An 18603-nucleotide genomic window follows, 5' to 3' on the forward strand; every position below is an offset into this window, starting at 1 on the left:
TGAGACTTGTTTCGACTTAACGATTGCAAAAGACTCGATTCGGGGCATACTCCTGGTTTCAAATTCAAGAGTGAAATGTCGAGTTCATCACTGCTGATTGTCATCTGGCTGACACTAGCCTGCACTCAGTCTTATGCCGAGGAGTTGAAATTGCTCCAGGTGATTTTCCGACACGGCGATCGAACGCCAGTGTACGCGATGCGGAACATATACCCGCTGGATCCGTACGTCAACGAGACCTGGTATCCGAACGGTTGGGACAGCCTGACCAAGGTAAAGTGGTTTTACAATTAGCCAAGCTCGAGTGTTGAGGATTTTTCAGCGAATCTTCATTGGGTTTTAGAGTGGAAAAATACGGGCTCACCAACTTGGCTTATTCTTACGCGAGAGGTACGGGAGCTTTCTTGGGGACGTTTACCTCAAGGACAAATTTGTGTTTCACAGTAGTAATACGCACAGGGCAATCCTAACGACCCAGCTCGTAGCTGCCGGACTTTTTCCCCCGACAGAAGTTGAGAGGTATTCGAAACGAAAACTCGGAAAGAGATTCGGCGAGCTCTGGATCACTTTGCATTCCTACCCTGCAGGTGGCATCCGACTCTTGACTGGCAACCGATACCCGTTTACTCGGACCCCGTAACATCGAGTTTTCTCTACATGTACTCCAAACAATGTCCCTTGTTCATTACACTGCGACGTGAGCTGGAAGAAACTGATGAAAAATTAGTCCGCCGTGCCCAGGGATTGAAAGAAACTTTGGACTTTGTAAGTCGTCACGTTGGAGTCCAAGTTACGCAGGAAGAAGTCGCGCTTATTTACCAAAACTTGTACGCAGAGGTGGGACACGTTACCAGGGTTTGATATGATCGATGGAACTTCGACTAACTTTGTACTAACAATTTGTACGACCCATTTTTTAGTTCCAGGAAAACAAGGTATTACCGCAATGGACCAACGGCATATTTCCGGATGGAAAAATGAAGGACATTGCGTCATATGAATACGTTATCCAAAACTATAACAAGTCCCTCATTCGACTGGGAACAGGTATGAGGGTTCGAACGATGAGCTTCTCGACTTGACGTATTTGAACACATGTATCTATATCATATGTTTTCGTAGGTCGTATGATCGGGGAGTGGATGAAGAATATTGATAATTTTTTGAACGGCACAGAGAGTGGTAATCCCAAGGCCATTTTCTACGGAGCACATGAGCTTAACATTGGAGGGATTCTGGTTGTACTCGGAGTATTTGAGTCGCACATTCCATTCTACACTAGCGCAATTATCCTCGAGCTTTCCAAAGTCAATAACGAATATTTCGTCAAGGTACAGTGGAACTTTCGGTAGAGTTCAGCTTTTGCACCTTTTTTTTTGTCAAGCTGCAATCAATATAATTTCTCCTCAGCTAGTCGCTAAGAAGTCGTGATTTGCAAACGGTCGTTTCATTTTTTCATCACCTTTTGTATTTCAGTTCTTGTACAGGAACAACGGCGTTCTTCGGGAATTGTTGATACCAGGGTGCAGCAGCGCCAATTGCTCGCTTCAAACATTCCGTGAATTGGTTGCTGATTTTATTAGTATTGATGATCCTGTGGCCCAATGCAAAGGAACTAAGGTCCTATCATAATGCAGCAATTTGACCAGTTGCGCATCGGAAAGTACAATTGATTTCACAAAAACAACATCAGCGTTGTAATCTCATTACCTCATTGAGTTTTCTACACAGTTACGTAATTCCATTATTGCATCCACGATCAGTAATCCACAATCATGTGCAACGTAATCGTTACAAGATGTTACTCCAATGATTCGCCGCTGATTAAAAAAAAAAAAAAAAAAAACGAAAAAACAATTGCACTTGATTTGTGAGAGAATGTTTTTCAGCGACTACCAAACTATTCACCATGGAATTTTTCCGCCAATTCTCGAACCTCACGTGTGAAGTCAATCTATCGGTCCCACACAATTTACAGCCCAGCCGGTGTGAGTGGCAGTATGTTGTGTAAAGGTACACCACTGAAATTTTGGTGAAGTAGATTTGAATTGCATAACACGTGGGTTACGTGACAAAAATGGGTTGCAGATCAGGAAGGAGATTAAGATGCCGAGTAATTTTATATTAAAATGGAAAACATATGGATGACAGAACAATCTTCGACTATTGAATGCCTCTTCGTCCCCTCGTCAATTGTAGTATACTTGGTCATCGGTGAAACCACGGAATACGCTTGGAGTGAGTCGCCTGTAATGACAGTCAAGTTCCTCCTGTGACGGTATAATTTCTCGAGTTAGCTCTAAGTACTTCTCAATTGGGCAGATGGATCTACAGCCAGGTAACCGAAGCGTTTTCAGCTGCTCCGTTACTCCAGTCCACAGCATCATCTTAGAGAAGAAAGATACTTTACGATGGTGAATGGACCATCGAGTAATCTCGATAGAAATGGAACTATGAGAGAGCTTTGGCAATTAGAGCGTTGAAAGGACAAATTTTACCCTTATGAAACGCTTTCCACTTTTGTTCTGGAGCAGTTCGACCATGACTGCAGTACCGAAGAGCGGAATTTTGGGTTCGAGGATTCCATGAGCTTTGAGAAAAGCAGAAACGGTGATTTCGTGGCCACTGTAAAGGTAAATCTTCCGTGGTTTTTCTTGCGTTCTATCGAGCCTCATGTTGTCGATGAATTTTTTCACCAACGGTCCGCTTTCCAGCCTCTTAATCTCCGGCGTGTAACTCCTCATATGGTAGTAGAGGACAGCGAGCTCGCTCATGTGGTCGAAGACAGCTTGCGTACACCATTCGGGCCAAGTTAAGTTCATTCCTTTCTGCACGAGTAAGAGAATCTGGTTAATCCCAGTTACGTATAGCTCACATCCGATTGGTCAGCTGGCATTCTTACCTGTGCAGCCAGAAGACCTTGGATCTCGTAAATCGGTACCGGATCCGTAATATTGAGGCCAGTTTTTTCCGAAAGGAACTCGAAAAAGTTTTTGTGTATTGCGAACTGCTCCTGGAAGTGTGGAAGTCGTTCTATACGAGAATACGCCTCCTGGAATCTAAAGCAGTTACGTATTATCTCGTTTAATGTCAAAGGCTGATATTTGGGGACAGTTGATACATTATACCAACTTTGGACACTGGTGGGCCCGGAACAGGATGTCGATACTTTGCGGTACGGAGTGAATGGGGATAGGCATCCAGGGCAAATCGGGATTCCAGACTTGATTTGCTGAAGGGGGAAAAAGGGCGGCCAGAACCAGCTGAAGGGACATCTTTGTACGATCGAAGTTTGAGCTGAGGGCGTAAACATCACTGTGTACATAGGTAGGGCCCAGCAAGTCTTTGTACCGATCTTTCAGCACCATTCCCATCTGGTACTCCCGCATCTTTCCAGTCTTTAAACACAAAGTAATTTTCTTGGCGCAAGTCATATTTGCCTCATGCTTAAGAGAAGTACGGTGAAGCTTGCGATAATTTCAACGTATTTCACAAGTTTCTTCAGGCTCTTAGTAATCGGCTTTGCAACATACGTTTGTCAACTGGCCAAGGCCCCACTCATCATAGGTGGAGATATCGTAGATGTCGTTTGGGTACAGCTCTTTAGAAAGTGGAGTTCTCTCCCCATGTCTGAATAGCTGAGAAAGGAATAAATACAGGACTTAGTATCAGAAATGATTTTCAATCTTCGAGAATGATTATATCAAAAATACCCAACATAGAATTAATCGATTTGAGCTTTGTCACTCAATGAAAGTACAACCGATCGAACGATATTTTATCAAATGCAATGCATTTATGCGAATTTTTTTTTTCATCTTGAATTGAAAAAGGAAGACAGAAGAATAATCATATATATCATATACAATAGTATGGTCAACATTTTACTCACCACTTGCACCTGGGTCACTTTTACTTTGGCCCAATTTGGCGTGATGATGGAAAGCACGGCCAGAGCGATGACGGCAATGATATTTCCTCCCATTCTGAGAATCTGAAGTATCATTGAATGGTTCTTTATATAATCACCGATGGCTGGTCGATACAGGCTCGCTGTTATCTGGCATCTGACCAAACGCTTCTATAAAGTCTCAACCGTTCCATAGTTAGTGCTATCTGGTCGAGGTTATCGAAGTTCACATGTTCAGGGATCACAATGATTTGGAAAATTACTTCGAGCCGTCGTCAGCTCATTTCTAGTTTGGAATTTGATTTCTAGTTTATCGTAACATAGACGTGGTCGATGCAAATGTAAGAAAATAAGTAATTAGGAGACAGTAAGCCTACTAAAAATGTCAAACATTATTTGAAGCTTACCTTTTTCTTCGCCCTAGTTTTATTTGAACTTTGACAAGTGTTCGAATGCAGATCTCTCTATTATTCTGAATAGGAACTGTCTATTCATATACTTATCACGCTGCTGGAATGCTTATGAAACGTTCGCGTGGCTCGTTTTTTATTCGTTGTCCACTGCAGCGATTAATGATCGTTCTTACCCGCGTGGAAATAATATATATGCGAAAAATGTATGAGCACGCGGCGTATATTTGCTTTGCGCTTTATATGTGTGATGTATGCTATATATATATATATATATATTATATTATACATGTACTTGCATGTATGTGATAATAAAGTACATCGCTAACAATATATTGCGCATAAATTCGATACGAAACTGATACGTGGTCAGCACGCAAATTAGCAAACGCGTGATTATGCAAATACTCTCGACTTTATCGTTCGGAGTTTGTGAGATTTTTTCAATTCGCGAACAATGACTGAGTAATTTTGTGTACTATATAATTTTAAATATTTAAACTACACACAAATATTTATCAGCATTGTAAACAGACATGAAAATGGCTGTACAAGATCACGATAACAAGCCGGTGTCGGTGCAGCACCGTAAATCATTACCCGCATCTCATTATCATCTCTCGTTACTGGTTTTAAATGTACCCGCAACTTATCAATTTGAATCGTAGTCGTTCGAAAAGTACCGAGTTTGGCCAACCGTCTTTCGGAACTCGACCGAACAGCATGCACACAGATTCCGTGATCTGCTCAGGAAGTGTCCTTGCGTAATTTTGGAACGTCCCCCTATGCGATGCACAGCCGGTGGCGAGAATACATTTCTATTTCTGGAACTAGTCGGTTCGAAGGTTTTACTGCATCAGGTTGCGTGCCGAAGAGCCCTGAAGAAAATCCGACCAGTAGTTGGAATCAGTTTTTCAAATGATTTACCATTGGAACGTTTATTTATTGACCCTGGCCATAGTGCCTGTCGTTTTTTGCTTGGATCTGAAATTGGTGCAAACGGTAAGTGTCCCACGATGCGGCAAAATGATCCTTGTCCATAAAGGTTTTACCGGTGTGTTTTACTTTCAGCTGTGCAGACACGGCGACCGCGCGCCTCTTGAAAACAACGCTAAGTGGTACCCAACGGATCCTTACATCGATGAAAAGTATGAACCAGTGGGACACGGCGGATTGACGGTGGTGAGTATGGTGTCATTTATCGTTTTTCGAATATCTCGGATGCCGTTGTTTCCAACAGGAGGGTCGTAACCGGTCCTTCGCTTTGGGTCAGTTCTTTCGACGAAAATATTTTCAACAATTGAACCTATCCGAGTACTCGGAGAGCCTGTTCATGGCCCGTTCATCGAGCTTAGAGCGATGTCTGCTGTCAGCGCAAGCTGCTTTGCTCGCTTTGTTTCCGGGCAGTAAATCGATTCCGATTCATCATCAAATATTTTCAGAGGATCTGCTTTTTCTAGGAGTTTTTATTTGTCCGGCAGCTGGGTAAGATTGGTCACTGCACGAATATACTGAGCTGGTTCTAGCAAACATAAGCAGCAAAACCTTTCTTGCAGCGCTGACAAGGCTCTGGCCGATAGAACACTTCAGAAATTAGATGGATTTGGAAATTGGACTTATCTGCGGGAATACATTAGCCAATATTTGGGTCTCAACGCGACCAGATATCACGCTCTCTTCCTTTTCGACACGCTGAGGGCTCAGGTAAAACGAATCATGTCCAAAACAGCTGACATTTGCTATCGGTAAATGTGACTGACCTGCAAAGAATTGAAACATTATTTTAAGTTTCTGGTCTGTCCTTGTCGTTAAGTGAATAAATTCGTACTTCGAAATGGTTTGCAATAGTTGTTATGAGTGCTTGTCTTCAGAGCTTAATGGGACTGCAACTGCCTATCTGGACGAGAAAGATGTACCAATCCGGTGAGCTTGAAACAGCTGCCGCCTACGAATACCTTTTGCAAAGCTACACTTTGAGGCTTAAAAGGATAAATGGAGGTAGGTAGTGAATCGCGTTCTTTCCTTCTTTCCTCTACTGAAATATTGAAAGTAAAGAAACTCACCCTTACCGGTCGGAGATCCATCTCCGAACTGGCTGCTGCACAATTTTCTCATCCTTTAAAGTTCCGCATTCAACGCATATAGAACAGTCCCATCCTCTTACCGATTGACTCCCACGTTCACAGGCATGTGGATCAGAGAGTTCATTAAAAATATGGATGACGTGGCAAGTGAAAGGAACTCGTCCAAGATGCTCCTTTATATGGGTCACGAGGTCAATATAGCAGGTCTTCTTAGCGCGCTGGATAAGTTTTACCTCCACGTGCCGAAGTTCAGCAGCTGTGTTATTGCCGAGTTACACAAGGACCCTCGGAACGATCAGCACTACGTGAGAGTGAGTACATTGCGATGTAACTTGAAATCCGGTGTTCTCTATAACTCATCGTAGGTCCATGCTCTTCGGTACTTTCATACCGTTCGGTTGACTCCTCCACCATGTTGTTTTAGCTGTTCTACAAAAAATCCGAGGAACTTGAAGAGCTTCCCATATCAGGGTGTTCGATACCCTGTTCGTTGGTACATTTCAAAACTCTGACCAGGCACCTCACCCTGAGAGATCCCTCACTAGAATGCGGATGGAACACACCGTAAATTGATCTTGAGTAATTTTACGTCAACAATTTGTACGACTTGATTTTTAGATTAGTTGAAGGCAAATTGAGGGAATTTGTCAACTATGCGTAAATTGTTGATTTTTCGTTAAAGATCCGTGATTTGTGGATGGTCTACCGTTGTTTCTTCATCTTTCGTGTATCAGATCTTTCACAGAAATAAAGTTGTTCCTTGGGAGTTACGGATACTAGGCTGCAGCAGTATTATCCGTTATAAAAATATGATATGACCGATGATCCTGTGGCTCGATGCAGAGAAAAATTCCAGGATGGGAGGAACTAGGCTAAAATTTAGAGAGTTACCGTTTTGTGTTGATGAATTTATGAAAGTAATTTTGAAGCGAAAACTTTATCAGCACGGGGGTGATTTGAAACTCGATGAGGCGAAATGAAACGACTATAGATGTAACGAAATGAAACTACTATCGATGAAAGGGATAATTATTCTACTCCTGATACTGCATTCTCCTCATTCTCTCGCAGTTTACTATATGAAGGTTTCACTTCTACCACGTGTGAACTGCGCGCATGTTTTTTTTTTTATAACGGTTATGAAACAATTGTACTATAAATAAAAATTTCATACCAAGCAAACGTCTTCTTTACATTCATTATAATATAAATATTATTGAAAAATGTTTCATTATCTCTTTTTCTTATCTTGCACAGAATATGGCTGTTAGTTATTTTAGCTCCAATTTGTTTACTTTTTTTCTATACTGTCTATTTGATTCTTTCTTTGACATTGTTTCAGCTCTTTTACAAAAGTCAGACCAACTCGAAGAGCTTTGTATTTACTGTGTTCAATACCTTGTTCGTTGGTAGATTTAAAAAATCTAATCAAACACCTCACCCCGAAGGATTTTTATTATCTTCAATTAAACTTACAATAAATGCAATCTGTAACAAGTAAGCCCTTAGGAAGGAAAGTATTGAAAAAACATTTCATCGCGAACAAATTTTCAAATTTTTCCACGGGTTATCATCTACAAATAATCATCCACTGTACCCTGATTATAAATTTATTATTGTTGCTTGTGTGCGCCTTATTGTTTGCAGCACACAACCGGCGTCGATAATCCGGGTTGCCTCAACTCTGGCGCTTTGCAATGCAATTATTATTTGCACTGTAGAAAACGATTCTGTTTGTTAAATATAGAGATGAATTTGGGAAATCGGGTAATATTGTGAACAGCGTTAGGACGATTTTCACTTCTAGTAATAAGTAACAGCAACGCTTGTTAAGAATATCGTGGTGCATTTCTTTTCAGGTAAAAGATAACAAGAAGTTATACAATTGCAGGTTGTTAGAGTGTGCAGAGACGCATATATATGCACTGCCAGAGAAGGTAACTCGTTATAAAAGTTTAGCGTCGCGAACTGGTATTGCGTCTGAATGATGTCGAGTGGGGTGTCGAAGGGGGGAAAAAGCTCTTAGAAAATATCGACGCTTTTTCCGCGATTCTGAGTCTGACGTTGATGTCTTATTATCGGTATCTTATTGGCCGTATCGTGACTTTTTCAGCTATCTGTCTCATTGTTGGATACATGTTACTTCGCATTCCTTAATGCCCGTACATATATATCAACGGAAATGGACGATAAGTGAATAAAATGTGTCAGAGAAAATTTTTAAATCAGGAAAATATAATCAAAACTTTGGGAAAAGTATCGCGTTTCGTTTACGTTTAATCAGTCAGTGACTTCGTAGATTGAAATATGCGTAATACGAGTATAACGGATGACGTATTAAAAAGCGAGTCCAATCGCAAAGGTATTCAACGTTCTGACAAATCTAATTCCGTGTACGATACGAAGCGCGTTGCGAAAAGGAAAATTCGGTTTGAATTCCCTTTCGACGTAAATTAGTTTTGTGGATACTCTGTATACTTTATAGCATTGCTACATAGCGTTGGACAATTGGCGCTTTTCGAAAGCTAAATGGAATCGTTCAGCAGATCATTTTCCTGCGAAACTCCGATTTGTTATTAAATACTGGCGCAAGATTAACGTATTCGAAAGTAAACTAACGCAAACTTCGACGCTCCCGAAGAAGTCACTTTATTCGAGATTTCATATCTTGCAGCGGTGCTTGAAAAGAGGCTTATTTTGCAAAATATTTGCTCGGTCATAAGTTGATCTCAATTGCGGACAATTACAAAATTCCTAACGTCAAATCAGACGAACATAAGCGTAACCCTCGAGCATCTAGCAGTCGGTCAATTGGGATTAAAATAATCTTAAATATAAATGTTCAAGGAGAAAAAAGATCTTTAAGTTATGAAAATCATTTTTCTGCCTGTTAGTTTTTGTCAAATCTTATGAATAAAGTTTTTTTTTGTATCATAATTGGCGATCTGTCGAATGCACAAAAATGGCTATTCGTGGGCGTTAACTCGATAAATAATGCGTATATAGAAAAACATTTCGGAATATTAAACTACGATATATTTTAGCTCGATTCTATAAATTTTTTTTCTTCAAAAGCCATTTCTCATCCCGTCGTTTTGGTTATAACGTCAATCTCAGTTTCCATCAGCTATGAATTATTAATTGGTAAAAATGACTGCTCTGCTGCTGCAGTCATGATCCATCAAAGGATATTTGAATTTTACCTATTTTTTTTTTTTCATTTCAGAGAGCAGAAACAGGCACCAAAGAATCGAAGCTTAATATTTAAAAATAGACTCGCCAATTTTCAAATTACTCATTTGTTATTGTGCACAGGCTTGTACAGTAATGTTCATTGCTAACTTGTTTTTGGCTCGAAACAAAATGCGAGTTCGATTCCACACGAATTACGTGACAATGACTTCCAATTCCTCACGAGCTAATACTTATTCAAGGTACTAACGAACATTACTGTAAACAGATATTCCATACAAAGTGTAAATCATCGGCGACGCATCTTACACAATCCGTATAAGATTACGGAAACTTCGGTCCCATTCGTCAGGATCCGATTTACTCTTGGGTAATAATTCAAAATGACGTGGCGCCATGACGACAGGACGATGAATCGCCTGGGCGTGAATTTAATTGTTCGGAGTCTCGGAGATAAAATTGCACAAGAAATTGCGCCGAAAGTGACACATTGAATTGAGCGATGAGAAGAGAAGCAGGGGAATTAGAACTCCGGCAAAAACAGACGAGACGAAACGAGGGGGAGACGCTGACGCCTTGGGGAGGAAAAGAAGTTAGGTACAAGTGCGAAATAATATGAAAAACAAATACTCGGGCAAATACTCTCTTGCAGCCTGCTGATTTTTTTCACAAAATTTATCTCACCCATTTCAGAGCTTACAAAGGATTACCTTACGGTCTCGCTGCACGCGTTACCTTACAGGATAAGCTTTTTACTCCTTGCGTGATAAATCGATTGACTTCAAGGAGAGGATAATTTGGAGATGAAGTTTATGCGTTGAAGGAGCGTGAGAAAAGAGACGGTGTAACGAAGTGAATATTATTTGATCATTACGATTGAAAACTCTGCTACTATAATTAGAATGATACATGGGAAATAATGTAATAATGTATGAATATACGCACAGCACTTTTTTCGAATCAAACTTACATCAATTCTGGCATCTACCCAAGCATGTTTCAACTCTTATTACAGGTCTTGTAACTCCTGTTATCGGATTTGTAAATCTTGCCACAATTTCTGTAAATTCAACACTAAAAAAGTTCTGTCCACATATTCATCACTGTAGATGTAAAATCTACATTATTTTTCGTTTCTTGTACCGTTTAAAATCGATCGCGACAAGTATTCTCCCTATAATTTAATTTCATTTCGGTTGGATTTCACGTCAGTTGGCCAGCAATCGTCGAGCCTTGATTAGTCCGGGCTTGTACAGAAAATCGCAAGGAAAAAGATTGAGAAAAAATGCAAGAAGTGCTTTGCTGTACTTTATTATATACGAGACGTGGGTAGACGTACAAAATAGACAAACACGTGACGGATCGGCTCGGCGTCCGGATACGGATGCGGAGGCATATAATACGCTTTGCGATATACCGGGTGTCCGCAACAGAAGTATCGAATTCGATCGAATTGAGCGTGCAAAACCACGCAAACAGAATAATAGATCAAGGCGAGAAATTCGGAATTCGCCGGTCGAGTGGAAAAAAAGGGAAAATGTACTATTCAAATTTAGCGCGTATTACCCAGAGTGCATCGCGAAGTGATTGATAAAAATTTTCCAGCAACTGCCTACCGTTGCTTTGATCCGGTGTGGATACTGTCTGTTTTTTTTTTTTTTTTGCGAGTTTTTTTTTTCTTTTTTGGTTTCGAAAACTACACTTGCCGCGAATCGCGGAGGATGAAATCGGTAAGTTATGTGGCGAATTTAAGGTAGGACTCAGCGTCAATGGGTCGTTAGTGCCAACTGCCTGCAGTCTTTTACAGACCCTTCGTTCGCCTTTATTCCGACTTTCTCATTCGTCCCGTTCAGCCCTCCGTCTTTTTCGGCTTTTCACTTGAGTTCAAGCGGGGCAGGGTAATCAGGTAATTAACGCGAGCAATCAAATAGCAATTAGCATCGAATTAAGAATCTTTCCTCGAAGAAGAAAAGATGCGAGTAAAGGAGAAAAAGATGGGGGAGAAACTCGCCTCCCTTTCAAAATAAATCCATTGAATTTTTTTTTTTTTCTCTCCGAGTCCCTACATTCACCTTTCGCCTTTCGCATTTCTCGCTTTCAGGCAACGACGCCTTTTCTTCCCACTTGATATCTTTGCGCGCACACTTTCCATCTCCAAATTCCACGTATTGATGATATTGATTTTACGCACAGTAAATTGTACGCGAATCTCCGTGCTAAAAGAAAATACTTTTTTCATAGTCGACGCATGTGATATAATAACACAACGCACTTATACGTAGTATGTGTAATTGTGTAATTAAAGCTTGAAAGTTTTCTCTTTTCAATTTAAGTTTACCTCCGCGTTCATTAAAACGATTATTAAACCGTTTATCACACTGTATAAAAGAAGGAATAAACAGAGAGAGAGAGAAAGAAAAAAAGAAGAAGGAAAAACAACTCGTAACTTTCCGGTCATTACGAAAGGCAGGCACTTTTATACAATTCTGTGTTTTTTTTTTTTTTTTTCTCCAACCTTATAATTAATTATTCCTTTTACGTTTAATAAACCAGACATTCTCGTTACAGAGAAATAATTTGATTGGCACAGGCCTCGTCGTGCTGCAATAAGGTAATAAATTGTTAATTAATTTTTTGTATTCCCCCACCAGGGTAAAAGCTAGCTGCAAAAATACCAAAATATTCCAGACCTCATTTTGCGTTCCTCAAGTACGCCGCGACAATGTTTAAAACACAGATTGAAACGCACCTTTCGTTATTGTTGAAATTCTTTATTTCGGTATAGACAAATTATTCAGGGTCTCCGCGGGAGTTTTCGGCGAACATTATACGACACCCTTCGCACAAACAAACGTTTGTCCTACGTATAAATATTAAACAAATATAATCGTGGTAATGGAGAATTGAAATTATCCAGTTAAATTTAGGCCGGTTTTATATAAAATTTCTTTGTTCTGTCACTCGGGCTTCCAAATGCGAGTCTCGATCCTCGTTGCAATGAATTTCATAGAAGACTTTTCAAAAATATGCCACCGAAATGCCGTTGAACTTTTTTACCTTCCCGGTCTTAGGATTGCAAAACTTATTATAATACATGCTGCTATTTCCTAACAATTTTCCATCCAACTTTCTCCTAAGTCGAAAAAAAAATTGTTATCCACGTTATCGGTTTATTACGTTATACACACGCAGTTGTTTACGCACTCTCCTTAAATCTCACTCATTTGACAGGTCTTATTATTTATTATTCTTCGATTCAGATTTATCTACACACGTCTTGGATTGTAAGGAATGGTTTCTTTTTTTTTTTTTTTCTTATCGCAACCGTTGTCACTCGCGGAGTTTAACAGTTGGAGTCGAAAAATAATCAACTTGTTGTTAAATTTCCACCAGAATCTTGATATATTTTTTTTGTTGCAGAATTTATTATGTTGTTTTTTTTTTCGTTTTGCATGTGCGCGAGTTACTCGATTTGTATTTTATTCAAACGTTCGAATTATTTTCTAAGGATAAAAAATTCATTGGCATCATAATTATTTAGTATACTCGCATGTATACATATATTATATACACATGTATATATTGGTCGCTTTTGTATGTGTATAGTTAAAGTAATTATGACGCGTGGCAGATCGATTAAACGCACGTATTTTATAAATAAAATATGATTGAATTTTGGCAAAATTGATTTTCATCTGAAAACTGCATTCTACGATCTTATTTTCGCATGGAAATAAAATGATGACGTTGTGTACGTGAATAATTTTTTAACAATATTATACAATAATAACTTTGATATAAATAAAAATTATTTCATCGGCATAACTTACGTAACAAATTTCATGTACATACATAGATATATATATATATATATATATATATATATATATATATAAACATATATTTATATTTTTATATATAATACTATATATATATATATGTATATATATATGTATATTTATACATTATACTATACTATAAATAATTTATTTCGTGAAAATCACTCAGCACTGTAAATGGATTACAAGAATTTTCTTCCTCCACGCCGTGACAATCATTCAGCTAATTGAATGTCGCAAACACTCTTCGTTTTCACCTACGTCGTTAGCTAAACAAATTATCGTCTCTTATACGTCTATACTCAATAATCTCTTTTATCAATTTACTAATTACCTTACACTTCATAGAGTTTCATTATATCGTTTATACAACGTTACAATTACTGTACAAGACACGCGGATTGGAAAAAGATCAGCTTCACCGTTTACGCAATAATATACGCCGAAGCAAATATTTTTTCAAAACCTGTTTTCTTAATTTTTATATTTTCTAAAATGTTTTTTTAGTATTTGTTTTTTTTTTTACAAATTCACATGGTATTATTATTATACGTGTTAATCCACTTCCTAACCCACATCATCCATTTTATACAACAGGTAAGTGTATTCAACGTAACACACGACGTTATTATAATTTATTTTAACCAATTAGTTGCACTGGAGTTCGTTGCTAGTGTTGTTTCGATGATTTTTTACACGGTATTATTTGACGTAAAGAGAGAGAGAGAGAGACAGCAAAAAAAAAAACAACAACAACCTTGACTAGCTAATTATGACTTCGATTCTTCTTACAATATTTGTTGTTTCTGTATTTGGTTTCTCTTTACTTTCATTTCCAGTGTTCTCTGATTTTCTTTACCTCCTCGACAATGAGTTTCCTCCGTTCTCTCTTTCCTTTTCTCGTCCTGAACCTCACCATGATTGTTCATTTCACCGTATACAACAACAACGTCGAACCAGTACGAAAAGTTTCAAACCGCACCCCGCGAATTACGAAAGAACGAGTTCGACACTTCGGTGACGATCGCGAATACAGTCCGAGTGTTAAATCGGCGGCATTCCCGAATCCTCGCGGCCGATCTTCACCGTCTGCTATAAGCACGTCTCCTTTTGGTCCACGTTTACGACAAGGGCCGAGGCGCTAGAGGGGATGTTTTTTTGGACGGGAACCCCGGTGGGCACCTCCTCGAGTATTGGTCAAAGGGTCGTCGTCCGCGAGACAGCGGCCGAGGGTGGCGGCGGCGGGGGCGGCGGGGGCGAAATCACCACGTCCGGTTCACCGGCCAGGTCGCAGTCGAACCTCCAGAGAATGCTCTCAGGGTGGTCACCTCCTGCAGAAATTATTCGAGGGTCAGTAAACGGCGAACCGACGTTTCGCTCTCGCTCTGCCAACTTTGGATTGCTTTTGCTCCGCGGGTGGGGCCGAGAAGACACTAGAAACCAACTATTCCGGCTCCGTGATGAGATTTCGGGACTGCAGCGAGAGGTGCAAGTCGGAAAACTCGGACGCCTCGCGAGCAAACTTGTTAAATTTTCGAGAGTTCGGGCAATTGCGAGCGTTGTTTCGAATAAGCGGCATTTCGAGCTTTCGCTCTACACTTTACCATGTTTATTCTCATCAGTTGTCGTCTGGTAGATTGTTCTTTCTTTTTTTTTTACGGGTGCTTATTGGCTCCGATTGCGGGTACAAGAATCTGCATCATTGTTGCGAGAGCCGGGAAAACAGTAAAAGCGAATTATTTCTCGCAAATCGGAATTTTATTCGTGAAAATTTTGCGAAAATTTAACTTCTTATTCTTTGTTTTTTTCAATAATGCGTCAGCTGTTCGATCAGCGCATAGAGGACAAGAGTTGGCATACAATTTGCTATTTGCAAAAAAACGTTTTATAACGTTAGAGAAAAACTCTCCTATTTCACAATCTTTCAACATTTTCACCCCGCGCCTGAGAAATAACTCGATGTCGTACGAATCAGCGACAAATCTCAGCCGAGTCGGCATTCCTCGTATTTTCAGGATATACAGGGTGCCTCATTTTAATCAATCGAGTCAAGCTTAATCAAACGATTCAAATTTACGCGTCAAGTAGGTACATGCGAGTACTTTTTTATGCAGAATTTGACGCCCTTTTCAGATGCCGATAAAAAATAACGTACCGGTTCGCGTCAAGACCTTCGTCTGACCTCGACGACTCGACTTACGGAAAATCGTAAGGCGTCAGATTTCTTTCCCCCCTTCAAACCTTGCAATTTTTGTCCGAAAAATTTGTCAAGTGACTCGGACTCTTGGCTATTTTACTCACAGACATTTGACTTTGGATCGATTGAAGCGAGACACCCTCCGCAATCTAACTGACCTTGAGCCAAGCCGATGCCGGAAGAGTCCCGCCTCAGCCTCGGGGGTGGAGGCTGATGATGCTTGTGCGTGTGAGTGTGAGAGTGGCCGTGGGCGTGGGTGTGATGCCCGTGGGTGTGGGGCGGCGGGGGTGGGTGAGTGTGCGTCGAGGGGGTGGTTCTGGTGCAGGGCTGAGGTTGCAGACGAGGAGGAGGCCTGTGCTAGGTGTTCCCCCCGACTCGTCCAACCCCCCTGCATGTGTCCGCTGCTTCGAAGCTCAATGACTTCTTCATCTCCGTCATCGGCAACGCCCCAGCCTCCTGCTGGGAATCATTTACCAGTGTTAGCCATATCGAGCCGTCGATAATTTCGTGGGTCATTCGGTTACGTTTTATTCAATCGTTAAGCAATATTTGCCGGTGCGAAAGTTGCCGAGAAGCGTGTGTTCTCATGTTGCAGGATTTTCTTCTTTGTTACCACTCGGTATTCTCCGCTGTTTGCATTTATTTCGACGCTTAGTTTTCGCGTACGGAGCAACGGGGGTGGAAAGAAACGAAACTGATATTGGTTAGAATCGATGGTTTATACGCGGTTCGTTCGTGAGGGTGGAAGACTCTCTGCCAAGAAGAAAATTTGCATATGAATCTGGCAACGACGCGATCCTGACATGGTGAAAAGTGGCGAAAGCCGACGGGCGAGCTTGCACGGATCATCTTCTTCCAAACACGAGTTTCCGGTGTTCGATTTTTACAAGTACGAGACAGCCTCCCGCGGTTACTCCCATAAATATCTTTATTTCCATTGTCGTGAATTTGAGCTTGCAAAATTTCACGTAGGAATAAATTTCAAACGAAGAGCAAAACGAATCACTCGAGGAATCTTCGTAGGGATAAAACCTCAAGAATATTTACATTAAAATATCTACTGGACGTAGTTTTCAAGGGTATTGTGCGAGAATAGTTTAGTTGCATCGACGTCGATGAATTCCGTGAAGCGAGGCATGCATATACACGCAACAGGGAAGAAAGGATAAAGAAAACTTTGATCTCTCTTCGCACTCGTCCTAGAAAGAAAGTAAAAATAAACAAAACAAAATAATAAAAGAATAAAAAAAAAACAGTAATGGAAATACCTGTATACATCATATATTGCGAAACGAGCGAGAGTGCGAAAACGAGACAGTAAAATTGAGCTGAATAAAAGCGAAACCCTCTGAGGGAAGTTCTCTTATACATGTACACACACACACACACATATATATATTGAAACTCGATAACATTTAGCGCTGGACGGGGTCCAAGTTCACCCTTTGTTCTCTGCCCACTCATTGTTCTCCTGTACTTCATATTTCTTTTCTCACCGAGGCCCGTATTATCGCAAAGACAAACACACATAATACGTGAGCACTTCATCCCCTCGTTCTCTGAATACATATGTATATTTTATCACGTTCAGAATTATTCGAGGGTTGCAGCCCTTTTGCAGAATTTTGGAAGAGGGATATAAGCTGATATACTTTACGGGGAAGGGGAAACTTTTCTCGTTGTTGCCAGGAACGAAGCTTTTATTACGTATGTATAGAGAAATCAATCGAGGGGATCAGCTGCCTTTTTTCGGGCTTGAAAAATCTACTCAGGTTTTCATGAGAAAATTTTCTAATTTTTTTTCCTCCTCTCAGGTCGAATAAATTTACCCCCCCCCCCAGAATTGTTTTTATCAATTATATTTTGTCTGGCTGCCGTCACGTCGGTGATACGCGTGTATGAATAATAGTAGGTTGAACAGAGAATTAGAATAAATAAGAAACAAAAATTGAACTTGGCGCTCGAACGCGTATTTTTCCTAATTTTTTTTTCAAGAAAATAAACTGTTTCACTTAAAACTTGCGAGAGCCGACTCCTTGGCTTCCATTAATTTTAACCGTAAGACATAAAGCGCTCTTTCTCCCGTCAGCAAAGACCGGCGCCTCGACTTCATCAGGTTTTTTTTTTTACTACAACGTGACGCTAAATTTCATCCCTAAACTGCGGAGTCCTCGTTTCCGTATTTTCGTTAGCTCGCCTCTAATTCCGTCGGAAGATTACTCGGACTATATAATTTTTTCTCGTCCCCGTACTATTGAGATCACTCGAAAAGATTAGAATTGCGGTGATGAGAAAATTTTTCTAAATTCTTTTTCCCCCCCAGTTTCGCTCCGTTCGACTGCCTCAAACACGGTTATTAAAATAGAAGATGGAAGAAAACGTCTTTCCCGACTCAATCAATCACGTGCAAGCTCGCAGTTTCGTCGAGAACAGAATTGAAAAAATTTGCAAGGAAAACAAGCCGACTATCTTCGTACGACGGAGCGTCGGAGCTTTCGGCAAATACAGAAATTGGCGATGGTGTCTTCTTCGATTTCAGACTTCCTTTCCGTTCGTCTCTGTCCTTTCCGCGACTTCGACGGTGTTTCGAGCAAGTAAGTAAACGCCAACAACAATTACTTCGATCCGACTACCCGGCAACTTCCTCCGTTGCACGCCTGTTAAGCTATGCAAATTTCAGCCATTTCGAGTATCCTCATTCGCTCTCCTCGCGCTTCCCTCTTCCGTTCAGCTGAGAATGCAGCTTTCCACCTTGCACGTGCAATTATCAAACTGGAAAAGGCGATCCTCGAGTTATTTCAACCGAGAGCTATGATACGACTGTTGCAGCAGTGAAAAGCCGTGCAGCGCAAGCTTTTCTCTGGTACAGGAGAAAATTCGGAATGTATAATCCGAGCAGCTGTCTATTGTTCCGGAAAAAGTATACTCCGTCTACGAAAACAATCCTGCACTTTAAAATTTCTACTCTTTT

At 40.5% G+C, this 18603-nt stretch overlaps 3 protein-coding genes across 9 annotated transcripts in view; 1 reads left to right on the forward strand and 2 right to left on the reverse strand.

Moving 5' to 3' along the window:
• Nucleotides 1–75: 75 nt before the first annotated feature.
• On the forward strand, nucleotides 76–7525 carry LOC107227718. The gene is made up of 14 exons (XM_015668938.2): nucleotides 76–273; nucleotides 344–519; nucleotides 588–837; nucleotides 921–1047; nucleotides 1123–1331; nucleotides 1477–1629; nucleotides 2535–2633; nucleotides 5221–5322; nucleotides 5392–5502; nucleotides 5561–5805; nucleotides 5877–6024; nucleotides 6192–6318; nucleotides 6507–6715; nucleotides 6829–7525. The coding sequence occupies exons 1-14, from the start codon at nucleotides 76–78 to the stop codon at nucleotides 6970–6972; spliced, it is 2298 nt and encodes a 765-aa protein (XP_015524424.2). The 3' UTR covers nucleotides 6973–7525.
• Nucleotides 2108–4028, reverse strand: LOC107227920 (venom acid phosphatase Acph-1). Its single transcript, XM_015669204.2, has 6 exons — nucleotides 3893–4028; nucleotides 3534–3638; nucleotides 3133–3398; nucleotides 2903–3059; nucleotides 2499–2828; nucleotides 2108–2387 (listed from the first exon to the last, which is right to left on the reverse strand). The coding sequence occupies exons 1-6, from the start codon at nucleotides 4004–4006 to the stop codon at nucleotides 2190–2192; spliced, it is 1170 nt and encodes a 389-aa protein (XP_015524690.2). The 5' UTR covers nucleotides 4007–4028; the 3' UTR covers nucleotides 2108–2189.
• A 7114-nt stretch (nucleotides 7526–14639) lies between the features above and the next one.
• LOC107227966 (glutamate receptor ionotropic, kainate 2) overlaps nucleotides 14640–18603 on the reverse strand; it is an 89815-nt gene continuing 85851 nt past the window's right edge. For 3 of the 7 annotated variants that reach the window (XM_046746599.1, XM_046746597.1, XM_046746601.1), the window contains one exon: nucleotides 15867–16091. In XM_046746599.1, the coding sequence (XP_046602555.1) occupies nucleotides 15990–16091 (102 nt within the window). In that variant the 3' untranslated portion in view covers nucleotides 15867–15989. Of the gene's footprint in view, nucleotides 14767–15039; nucleotides 15130–15790; nucleotides 16092–18603 lie in introns of those variants that run through there. The other 4 variants (XM_046746600.1, XM_046746598.1, XM_046746602.1 and 1 more) reach the window with 3 other exon arrangements.

The sequence above is a fragment of the Neodiprion lecontei genome, chromosome 1 (assembly GCF_021901455.1).
Source record: "Neodiprion lecontei isolate iyNeoLeco1 chromosome 1, iyNeoLeco1.1, whole genome shotgun sequence".
Lineage (NCBI taxonomy): Eukaryota > Metazoa > Arthropoda > Insecta > Hymenoptera > Diprionidae > Neodiprion > Neodiprion lecontei.